Source organism: Pseudorca crassidens, chromosome 6 (assembly GCF_039906515.1).
Source record: "Pseudorca crassidens isolate mPseCra1 chromosome 6, mPseCra1.hap1, whole genome shotgun sequence".
In the NCBI taxonomy this organism is placed as follows: domain Eukaryota; kingdom Metazoa; phylum Chordata; class Mammalia; order Artiodactyla; family Delphinidae; genus Pseudorca; species Pseudorca crassidens.
In genome coordinates, this window is record NC_090301.1 from 38,083,895 (window position 1) to 38,096,368 (window position 12,474).

The following is a 12,474-nucleotide window of genomic DNA, read 5'->3' on the forward strand; positions in this document are numbered from 1 at the left end:
CTTATCAACTCAAGGAATAGAACAGGTTGCTTTTCAAAGTCAAGGGTTTGTCAGTTTCATGTTTTCTCCACTTAGCATGGTATCTGATGCTTATAAAGTGATGAATGAATAAACAGATGAATGAATGAGTGAATGAATGGGACAAAATTGCTAAGCTGAAAGAAAAAGAAATTAATTTTAAATGCTTAGAGTCACTGTTCATGTGAAATGCTTTCTTAAAAAGATCTATTTCTATTGTTATGGGCTTTTCGTTGTGGTTTAGGTCCGGGATTTTATTATTTTAAGATAGAAATGATTGCCTAATTATTTCAGCCAAGAGTCCCTAAGCAAGGTCTCATGGGTTTAATTTTCATCAGAGAACTTATAGAAAGATCATCCCCCTTCTGCGGGTGTCTTGAGATCTGTTACCGTGAGCTGCTCTGTTTTTTTCCTCCTCAGGTGTGGAGTCCATAGCATGTTCCCCTTACATTTAGCTGCCCTCAATGCTCACTCTGACTGCTGCAGAAAGTTATTGTCATCGGGTAAGTAACTCCATTACCGCAGATCAGGCTTAACATGTCCTGCAAATGAGCCGTGTGGCTTCAGGTGTCTGGTCAGCATGAGCGGCTGCCTGTGCTTCATGTCATCCGTGACCCGACGTGGCAGGATGAGTTGTGTCCACAGCTAACTGCATGTGACAGCTCCCAGCGACTCATGGTGTTGAAGCCGTTTGAATGTCAGCATTCCTGCCCCAGAATGAGAGTCTTGTCTGTTTATCAAGTTAAAGCTCGCGTGGTCCAGAGTGAGAGGCAGGCAGGGATGGCCATAGCTTACAGGAAGCTTCTCATAGAAGGAGAAAACATCTTTGAGGATTAGATTGGTGGCATAACATTTCATATTGTTCAACAAAGGGAAAAGGCCGAATCCCCTACGTTTTAATGGTAGAAAATGTCAAATTACCATCCCACTCCCTGAGCTCTGAAAAATTGCTGTGGTTGATACCCCTCCAACTAGGTTTCATTTTAATTTTTTTAATGCGGGTCTATTTGGAACCAAGAAATTCTTTCTGGTTTGGAGCTTTGCTAATCTTTCTTATCACTGCTTCTGCCAACCTCCATGTAGTTAGAAGTTCCTGGCTTTCAAAGGTGATAGAGGTCTGCAAGGCAAAGATTGCTTAAGAATTCATTCAACAGATATCCCAGAGGGGTTTTTTTGTTTTTTTGTTTTTCCTTTAAGTTCTTTACTTATGATTGATTCTGCTTTCACTGCTTTTGGCATGTTTAACAATAACCCCTGCATGAAAGCACGTTTCCCAAATCTTAAACCAACTGAAAGCTAATAATACACTTAAGAAAATATCTCTTCTAGCATGCTACGATTACTCCTTTGCCTTCCATGTTTTCTCTATGTGTTCTGTCTGCCTGTCTATTGCCCTACTTATCTCAAACTGGTTTCATAAATTTCTATCCTGGGATTGAAATGTGGGGCTGTAGTTCACCCAGGGCTGAATGTGAAAATAAATTCTTCTTGACTTCATGGTTCTTCCTATAAAATTGCCAAGCTTGAGCAGTTACCGATCGTTTCCATGACAACCTCTTTCTGACTACAGTGGCTTGCGTTCTGGTTTTTCTACTAACTGATTTTTCTGTCTCTGCAATGTTTCTTGTGGTTTAACTAGGACAAAAGTATAGCATAGTATCCTTGTTTAGTAATGAGCACGTGCTGTCTGCAGGCTTTGAAATAGACACCCCAGATAAATTTGGAAGAACGTGCCTTCACGCTGCTGCTGCAGGAGGGTGAGTAGTTAACAATTTTAGTTGTTATCTTATGAACGAATTACTAGTTCATCTTAAATGACTTAAGTTGTCTGTGGATCAAAGGCAACTTCTTTAGTAAAACGGGTAAGAACTCTTTCTACCAATACCAAATATCACTGTGTTGAATTCCAGATTACTCGTGTGTTTGTTTTTCCAAAGAAAAAGTGTTAGCCCATCTCATATAGAAAATATTTTTTCTTTTGTTTTCTCTTCTCTCACTCTTTTTTTTTTTTCTTATTTTAAATTGTAGGTCTTTAGCCTATAGAATATATACTTACTTGGTACCTCTTCCACCAAAAGAAAATAATTTGAGATTTGTTCCTAAGTTTTTCCTCTTCGTTGCTGGAAGGTGGTTGATGATCAAGGGAATCCAGGGTTGAGTTAATTCATGTTCATTTACAGACATTTTGGTCCTTATTTCAAAACTGATTTTTAAGTCCTTATAATGATTAAATGTGAACAAAGGTCAAGAAACCCAAAGGATAGGCAAAACGTGAATTAATCCTTGCCTTTTTTTTTAAGTTGTAAAGAGAATTTTTCATCAGGTACTCTTTTTCATATAAGTGGTTAGATTAAGGCTCTGATCAATATATTGTTGACATATGACCACACATTGGCCAAACATGGTTTCCTTTGGATGTCCTCGTTTGGATAAGGTGTTGGTTCTTAATCAGTTTCCTAGTCTTAAGGAACAGCAGTGCTTCTCCATGTGTCAACTGTATATGACCAAAGGTATTACCTATTTAACAGAGGTGGATTGACTGTGAAGCTTTAGGGCCCTTTATTTGCATGGCTCCCTTCCAAAGTCTTGTATCTAGTTTTTTGGGTTTTTTCCCGGTACTCGGGCCTCTCACTGTTGTGGCCTCTCCCGTTGCGGAGCACAGGCTCCGGACGCGCAGGCTCAGCGGCCATGGCTCACGGGCCCAGCCGCTCTGCGGCATGTGGGATCCTCCCGGACCGGGGCACGAACCCGTGTTCCCTGCATTGGCAGGCGGACTCTCAACCACTGCGCCACCAGGGAAGCCCGTTGTATCTAGTTTTATATTCATAATTTTGTTATTATTTTTTTAAAGAGAACCTCCTTCTCCTCACCCCATTTCCTCAAATTGTATGAACTTCCTGAGCCACGCAACTTGGATCTGTCTCTGTCTTTGATCCTTTGGCTCAAAGAGACAGGTGCTTTACATCAGCTGACATGTTACACCAACACATAATGACCTCATAAAGTTCTTATATTTTATGACTTAAACTAGTCGCTAGTTCTCTGCGAAAGGTGGCTGTAAAAGGTGGAAGTGGGGTGGGGAGAGCCCTCCTCACGCTTATCGTTAATGAGATCATTTTTCTTATTTAAACGATAATAAAGTCATAAATCCTAGGCCACTTCTTAGCATCCTAAGTTTAGAACAATGATGGATGAGTGTCTCTTTTTATGCCCCCATTGTAAAAAATATCAGACCTGTACAGAAAAGTGGCAACAAACGATTCTGGATTCATGTCTGAAACCCCTATTAGGATTAGTGTTTAGCTATATGCCCTTCAATAGGAAAATTCACTTCAATGGGTTCTTTTCTCTCTACTAAACATGATTTATTGCTTCTGCAAATGACAAAGAAGCTTTGGAAGATCACTACGCTCCATTACATCATTTTTGGCCTTGGTTCTGCACGTTCATTTACGTAGATTACCAAGACAGGGAAATGCTGCTGTTTTATTTTCCATTAAGGAGAGTCTGGGTCGAAAATGGTTATCATAGTGAATTCATTCTGCTGTGATAAAAGGTAACGCTCATCCATTCTGGCTTATTGTTTAAAGGTGACATGAAATTATTCTAGGTTTAAGGGGTTGTTCCATAAACTCTTGATGGTTTTGAAAGAGAATTTTAGGGTAAATGATGAAAACCATCACTGAAAGGTTTCATCACGTAATAATCATTAAATTCTTTAGTCATGGAATTGAAAATGTTCCATCAAGCTCTCTAACGTATTGATATATTAGCTTTGAAAAAGGAATTGTGGGAACTTTAGATCCTTACGATATGGCATTACTCTAATGTGTTCAGGTTATTTTTGTGTTAGCAGAATTTAAAGCTAGTTCTCTCATTTCATCTGGGCGTGCGCTCTGCAGAAAACAGCTCTTTCTGAAGATAGCCCAGCAGTTGACCGCCACCATCTTAATGATGTTTTCCCTGTCTTTCTAGTAATGTGGAATGTATAAAACTCTTGCAGAGCAGCGGAGCAGATTTCCATAAAAAGGACAAGTGTGGGAGGTATGTAAACAGGGAACTCTGCTTCAAGTGCCTAAATAAAAGGAGTGGGGAGCAGTCCATCTGGAAATCGTGTTACGTTGAAATGGTAAACAGCGAAGCTAGCTGGGGAGATTCCATTCTCAGAAGGAAACCCCTTCTACACCAACAAAGCAGGCACAAGGCACGAGGAAAGAATCTCCTCTCCCTGCTTCTGTTTAGAAGTGCGAGTTGTTTCTCTGATGCTTCCAATATATACATATAACTGTATCCATGTGGAGGATTACATATTTTATATGTGCATATATATTTGTATCTGTAAAATATGTGATTTCCCACATGGATATAGTTTAGAAAATTCTGTCTGTAGCAGAGTAGAACACTTCAGCCCTTCCAACCCAGAATTTGGTCACAAGATCTGGAGCACTTTATTGTATTTATTGAACATTTCATTTTGGGATAAATCTTTAGACACATTTAAAACATGAATCATAACTAATGAGAACCTGCTGTATAGCACAGGGAACTCTACTCAATGCTCTGTGGTGACCTAAATGGGAAGGTACCAAAAAAGAGGGATGTATATATGATTCTCTTCGCTGTACAGCAGAAACTAACACAACATTGTAAAGCAACTATACCCCAATTTAAATAAATAAATAAATAAAACATGAAACACACACAGGCCACCTATAGCCCCTTTGGCTATTGGGATGGGTCATAGAACTTTTCTTACCTTATTTGTCCTTTGCATGCATAGCTAAATCATGCCATAATACTAGCTGGTACAGGGAAGAAAACAGCACGAGGAAAGGTGGAGGACGTGAGGACATGATCAAGAAAACCTCAGGTCATTCAGTTTGGAAACAGCATTAGACACATTTAGGGGAGAGAGAGAGACTTTATAAAGATAGACCAGGGCTAGCTTGGGAAAGTCTTCAATTCCAAACTAAAAAATCAAGGCATTGTTCACTGGGGTGGACTGAAGGTTTTAGTACAGGTTTGTTATATGTAGGTATTGGACCTTAGAAAATCCAGTTCTTCATTGATGCCCACTAAAAGTTACGTGGAAGTTGCATTAGGGCAGAGGAGGCCAAAAGGGGTGGTATTGCAAGAGTCCAGAGGAGCAGTAATGTAGACCTGAACCAGGATAGGCACTAGGAATGGAGAGAAAGGAGAGATCTACAGGTGGGTGGCCTTGTCTGAAGCCACCATCTTTGTAGCCTTCGTTGTAACATAAAGTCAGAGAAAGTCATGTGTCTTGGCCTCCACACTGAGAGCCAACACCCCTAGGAATACTGCTGTCTGTGCTGGTGTAGTGATGGGCGTCTGTTTTGCAGACTGAATGAAGTCATAGACTGCTGTTTGTTTTTCAGGACCCCTCTGCACTATGCAGCTGCAAATTGTCATTTCCACTGTATTGAGACATTAGTGACCACAGGGGCCAGCGTTAATGAAACCGATGACTGGGGCCGCACCGCTTTGCACTATGCTGCTGCATCAGACATGGATAGAAAGTAAAAACAGCCTTACTTCTGTTTCCTCTCAGGGTGGGGGAGGTGGGGGGAGGTTGCTAAGTTTTCTTCCTACCGCCTCACAGAGAGTGTGAATGAAGAATCCCTCTCACCCAGACCTGAAGGAGTTAGAATTGCTTCATCCCTAGCCCCGGGTTTCCCATTCTGCTCTCTTTACGTTTGATTAATATGTGTCACTGCACAATTACTTCTCCTCTCTGTTCTTTGGGTTGAATGCCAAGTGGAGCTGTCAAGCCCAGGTTTTCAATTCATTCAAAACCTGTCAAAATTTGTTTTGTCATATACTGCGGTTTTCATCATCACCACTTACACGCTTCATTTGCTGTAAGACTTACATTTGCTAATAAATACGTCATGTGTCAAAAATATCCATCTATGCATAGTCCTGATAGTCTTCAAATGCAGCATCAGTATTTTAAAATAGGCACTGTTGTTCCAACCTGGGCATGAATACTCTTTCAGGAGCTGGAATACAGAAAGTTGGGTACCCTGATCATATGTGGATTCTAGGTGGCTAGGAATGGAAAGCAGAATCAAGTGAACCAGTTCAGGGGGAAAAGGTGGAAGAGGTACCCACAGTTTATGAGCCTGTTCTCAAAGACTTGAGGACCAGGCCTTCCTTCATAGGAATACTTTTCGTTGATCCTGTTTGGAGAACTACTGAGTTATTTGCTGCCCTGTGCTATGGAGTTGCTTCTGGGTCAGTACTAGCTCCTTTTCTTGTAGAGCAGTGGCGTTCAAATGCATTAGACAATGACCCACACTAAGCAATACATTTTACATCATGACCCAATACACACACTCACATATATATGTTTTATACATATGTATGGAAAATGGAAACAAAGATTTCATAAAACCATATTTACTTTTGCTGTGTGGGATGCATTTTGATATACTTTTATTTCATTAAAAAAACCCTACTGACTTCAACCCGCTAAATTGATTTCACAGTTCAGTAATGGATTATGATCCGTATTTTCACAGTTTGGAAAACGCAGCTTATTTTCCTTCATATAGTACCGGCAAGACTGTTGTAGCCTCAGGATCCCAGGGCCGCATGTTATTAATTCGACAAACATTTATTGAGCATCTACTATATGCCAAGCTCTATGCTGTTCGCTTGGAATAGAATGGGAGACAAGTATACTTCATCTGTTAAGAGCTGGCAGAGGAATCCTAGATAGTGAAGAATTGCTCTGGCACATAAGGGGTGCTTAGGAACCCATTTATTCCTGGATAAATGAGATGCTCAACTGCCAAGGAGGCAGCAAGGAATGTTGTAGAAGCCAGGGACGTTTAAGCTAGTCACTTCCTCTTTCCGTGGGGAGTTTAGAATACTCATGGAAGGGTGGGCAGCATAACTGCTGTCTTAATCACTGATACCTCGGTGGAAGTTTTAGGAAAGTCATGTTCTCAGTCGGATTCCTTGGGAGAGAACAGACTTACTGGATGGCCTTGGGGAGAACCACGTATATCCTCCATGAAAAATCAGTAGCACTTGCTTCTTTTGAGTCGGGGGAGAAATTGTTAAGATATAAACTGCACCAAAATCATCAGCAACTTTGCCACTAATTGTAATTTTTTTTTCTTTCCCTTATGCTGAGAAGTAAGACTATCTTAGGAAACGCCCATGAAAATTCCGAAGAACTTGAAAGAGACAGAGAACTGAAAGAAAAGGAAGCTGCATTGTAAGTTTCTTCTCAGCTTAAGAACAAGGTGTAGTTACTGATGCTTTGTCTGCTGCTCTGGGTTGCGCATGGGCCAGCCTTACTATTTCGGGGTCTCACTTGGGCTCTTGCAGAAGTGATGTGGGCTTGCCTTTGTTGAAGAAGAAACTATTCTTTTAATATATCCTTCAAATATGCTGTTTTCACACAAGGAACTCTTTCTAAAATTGAAACCTTTGCCGTGACCATCACTGTGCTTGGTCAGCAGTTTTTAGGACTAGGTACGTTAAATACAGTTTCTCACTCTGCCATGTAGTATGCCTCAGGGGACATATTAAGCCTCCTCTGAGGGCCTCAGGCTCTCGTTTTGTGACCTGAGGATAACAATTTAGCAGATTCTATGAATAAATGTTTTGAGATTTTGGTGTGAAATGCACCAGTCGTACTCTCCCCTTCTCCCCAGAAGACACCCATCAACTTACAAACAGCTCCTTGCTTCCTGCAGACAGCTGCTCTGTCACCCCTCATCCCACCTGCCCTGCTCTGGTATCTGACAGAGATTCAGCTATTACTGTGATGGAGTGATTGCCAGCACCCAGGGCTGTGGATAACGTGGGAACCCCTAATGCTTCCTCCTCTGAGAGCCCTTCGTGCACTGGAAGTGGCAGTGAGAAGGTTGTGCTCTGCCCAGTGCAGTGCCCAGTAGGTAGCTGGTGATCAGTAACTGTTTGTTGAATGAATGAACACTTGAATAACTGGTGCCCACAGTTTGTGTCCTGCCCCTGTGAGGCTCAGTGGATGTAGTGCTCTAAGAGTCTGCACACACACAGTCCTTAACTTGCTTATTCTCTTCTCCTGCTGTCAGAGGGACCCGTTTCTCTCTGACTTGAATGCTCATATCCACTCTGGGGTCTTCCCACTGCCCACTGGGCTCTCCTCCCATGTCCAGACCACTGGGGAAAGGTGTGGTTAGCAAGTGAGGCCCCAGTGCAAGTTGTGGGGACATAACTTTGACTGTTCCTGGGGTGAGCACAGGAAACACCGCTGTGAGTAAATCAGAATAACAAAGGTTTTGCCTAATAGTCCAAAATTAAAATAATGGTATTCAAATACTGTAGAATTTTAAGCCACCTCAGCAGACACTCCCTTCTCCAGTGAAATGCAAGCTTGTCCTGGGCCAGAGCAGCCCTCTCTACATCTGATGGAGAGGGAAGGAGCAGGAGAGGCAGGGGAAGGCAGGGACCAGCCTGCTGGAGATCTGTTTCATGCAATGAAATGCTACTCCCCTTGTCCAAATACACCCCTGACCTAATGCGCCTCTCTTGATTTTGCAGCTTAGGTGCCAAAATTACTAGTCAGGGCCCTGGGTGGTAAAGAAGACAAGCATTCCTAGTTAAGACTGGATTTCATTTTCCCTTAGGAACAATGTGGAGAATATTCACGTTCTGTAGTATTGTTGTTATTTCTAATAGTACTGTTGACAGTTATAGTTCAGCTGTATTCTGCATTAAATAGCTCTTTGGGAGTAATCCCAGTATTTTCCAAATTACATATTAAATTTATCAACTGATTTTTAGAGTATAATCCTTTCAGAAGCTGGGAATTGTGTGTTCACTAGAATGCTATTCCTACTGAGTGATTTTATTTCAGGAGCCAAATTCAGTTTAAAATGAGTCACACCTAGGATTCAGTCCATGGACATTTAATTACAAAAATAAAAAAAGACTTCCTTTTAAGGTATAAATCACCAAAGACAGCCTGATACATCAGCACTCCAATAATAGTTTGATTTATTACAGAGAATTTTATGGATGAATCATGTGATATGTAGGTATTTGGTTTAAAAAATTCCTCTTTCATCAGATTTTCTAGAAATTAAAATGTCTGTTTTCATATCTCTCTATGTGTGTGCTTTATTTACTCCTTTTGCCTTAGGTAAGTGTAATTTTAAGGTTTTTGAGTAAACTATAGAAATTGTCCATTGAGGTCTTATTTAATATACAAGCTTATATTTAGGATCTTACAGTTTTGATTTGAGTATGAAATTGAATCACCCTGGCCTTGTAGAGGACATGTTTGTCCCACTGTCACAGAAATAAAACCGAAATCGTGGAACGTTGCTCCCTGTCTAGGTCTTCCCTCTTTGACCAGCAGGATGGTCCCATTTGCAACATGCCCTGAACAGAACACATTACGTCCCCGAGTACCTGTGTCTTGGAGTCTGGGGCTCTTCAGCGGAGGTGGCGCCACTCCCCTTCCTCTTACCTATTGCAAAGATGGTGTTTTTTTCAGAAAAAATTACAACTGTGTCAGAAAAGGCTTTTATTACTTTAAATATTATTTAAAATTTTATTATTATAAAATTTAATATTATTTTATTTATTTTTCCAACCTTTTGATCTCAGAGTCTCCAGTAGCAAGGTTTAAAAATAAACACCCCTCTCTTGAGGTTTATCCCATTGCAATATCTTGACCACTTCTTTATTATGCTGAGAACTTGTCTTTTGGATGTGGAGCTCTAAAACTTATTATTCAGTAATCTTGATGACAGGCGGGTTCTGTACCTTAAGATGAGAAGGGAAAAAAAAACTTAATTACCCTCTAGTTCCTAAAGCTTTTCCTGAATTCTAGAATGGCTATTTTAAGCTGAAGGAGGGGACTTCCCTGGTGGTCCAGTGGTTAAGACTCTGCGTTTCCACTGCAGGGGGTGCAGGTTCAGTCCCTGGTCAGGGAACTAAAATCCCACATGCTGCGTGGCTTGGCCAAAAAAATTTAAGTTGAAATAAAGATAGCTGCAGAAAACACACAAAAAACATCCAGTACATAAACCCTCATTGCTGTAGGATTTTTAAAGAAACACTTCAACTCACAAAGTGCTTTGTGGAACACTTATAATAAGAGAACATTTACATTAATTATCCCTTTTGGTCCAGAGATGTTTTCAGAGAACATTTACATTAATTATCCCTTTTGGTCCAGAGATGTTTTCTGAAATAACATCTCATCTTTATACTTACAGATGTCTAGAGTTTCTGCTTCAACATGATGCAAATGCATCTATCCGGGACAAGGAAGGCTACAATAGCATACATTATGCTGCTGCCTATGGCCACAGACAATGTCTGGAATTGGTGAGCTGTTTTGTCTTGATTTGTTCTCTCTCACACAAACACACATACACCCAAACCTGAAAATGCTGGTCTTAATCTCTCAACAAATGTGCCCTCACTGCCTAATTCAGTCCCCACGGGAACTCACCTGGAAAGATATTCTGTGGTAAGCTATTAAATTGTTTCCCTTTACAATATGTAGGTCTTTTTGTTCCATTTCTGCCCATTCTAATCTCAGAGCTGACTAACAATTGATTCTTTTCCGCATTAACTTGGACTAGGAATTTTAGACCCTGTTGTGGACACAGTTTGTATTTTGAAGATAATTTGGATGTATCAAATAAGCTTAGTATATATTTCCAGAGTCCCACTTAGCGCCCCAATATCCAGTAACAGTATCAGATGACTTACAGAACCATTAGGCATATGGGTTTGTTATAGTCCCACATTTGTGGTTTAGGAAAAGAAATCGGCAAGGGTATAACAGCAGAATTTACTGGAATTTCTAAACCACCCCAAATTTCAAACCCATTAGTGATCAAGAAACACTTGATTTGGAGTCTGAAACTCCTTTCTTGGTGTAGGTTACCAGATGCAAACTCAAATGTCTACAGGCACAGGAATATAAAAAACAAGCGAAGTGAGCCCAGGTGTGGATAATAGGGAGTGGTGGGGACGGTGGCAAATAGGACATGTTCTGTCTGAGGGGAGAAACAGCTAGTCAGCTGCAGCTGATGGAGACCAGATGGTACTGCAGAGCCAGGTTTGCTAGAATTCCACTGTTTCAAGAGAAGCTACAAATCTAGACTTTTTGTGTGGAATTTCCTGCTTTGAAAACACTGGGTGGGTTAGAAAGAAAAATTGTGGGTTTGTGGCTGAATCCTGACTGCAGGCCATCATTTGCTGTCTTCTGAGCACCACCCTTGATTCAGCTTCACCAGGATACGTGGGGTATCCCAAACTCACCATCTCTGGTCCAATGATAGGTGCCACCTTCCTTACTGGACTCCAACTGTTTTCCTTGTTCTTTTAAAGGGGAAGCCCTACTTCTCAGAGTTATTTGAAGGTGTGTTTGGTGAAACACTTGCCCTTCATCAACTGCATAGTTTATTGAGAAAGGCATGAGGCAGAGAGCCCGCAAGCGATGGTGTGAGCGCCTACATAGAAATGACCCGATGCCCCAGTGAGGCCCTTTACCTTTGGCCTTGCTGCTGGTTTTTCAAATGGTTCCACTTAGGGTCTTTCTTACTGTATTTGTTTTAACTATGAATGTGGGAAAATGTTCATAAAGATCACCCAGTTTGGAAATAAAAAGGTGATTATTCTGGTATTGATTTTTGTGACATTTATTGGTGAATTGTAAGTACCTTCATCATTTCTGCGGACTTCCAAGTCTGCATTTCCTGAGGTTCTTGTGGATGATAAAGATTTCTTTGCTTGACCTTGGGGGTGGCATTTTTTCTCTCTCCCATTTTAATTCCATCATGGTTCGTCTTCCAGTTACTGTGGCTGCATAACAAATTACCCTCAAAGTTAGTGGCTTAAAACAACACTAATCACTTATTTGTTTCTGGTCAGGAATTCAGGTGTGGTTTAGCTGAGCAGTTCTAGTTAATACCCTATGAGATTACAGTGTCGGGGCTGGCATAATCTCAAAGGCTTCTTCTCTCATTTGTCAATCACGTGGGTAGGAAGAATCGAATTGCTGACGTTCCTTGGGCCTTTCTCTCCGTCTCTATGTGGTTCCTTTTTGCGGTTTTCTCTAGCATGGTGTTTTCAGAATAGCTGGATATCTTACCTGGTGGCTCGGGTTGCTAAAGGTATCTGCCCTGGGAGAGAGTGTGAGTGAGAGTGAGCAAGTAAAAGAAAGAGACCATATTACTTTCAACGATTTAGCCTTGAAGTTCACATTTCTGCGGCATCTGTTCATTGCCACAGTCACAAAATCCAGAGGGGTGAAGTAGATGCCGCCTTCCAAGCGCAGGAGTATCAAAGAATTTGTGGACATATTTTTAAACCACCCAGTTCCATAGGAAGATGTAGGAAGCCAGTGACGTCAGAGCCTTCTATAAACTGAATTTAAAGTAGAATCACAAGTGGCCAAGGGGCAATCTCTTATCT

At 41.1% G+C, this 12,474-nt stretch overlaps 1 protein-coding gene across 8 annotated transcripts in view; it reads left to right on the forward strand.

The window, feature by feature from the left end:
* The window catches only part of ANKRD44 (ankyrin repeat domain 44), a 320,050-nt gene that overhangs the window by 224,644 nt on the left and 82,932 nt on the right, over positions 1–12,474 (forward strand). For 5 of the 8 annotated variants that reach the window (XM_067741113.1, XM_067741114.1, XM_067741117.1 and 2 more), the window contains exons 11-16: positions 439–521; positions 1,712–1,775; positions 3,994–4,062; positions 5,415–5,555; positions 7,184–7,264; positions 10,263–10,374. In XM_067741113.1, the coding sequence (XP_067597214.1) occupies positions 439–521; positions 1,712–1,775; positions 3,994–4,062; positions 5,415–5,555; positions 7,184–7,264; positions 10,263–10,374 (550 nt within the window). Of the gene's footprint in view, positions 1–438; positions 522–1,657; positions 1,776–3,993; positions 4,063–5,414; positions 5,556–7,183; positions 7,265–10,262; positions 10,375–12,474 lie in introns of all 8 variants that reach the window. The other 3 variants (XM_067741110.1, XM_067741112.1, XM_067741115.1) reach the window with 1 other exon arrangement.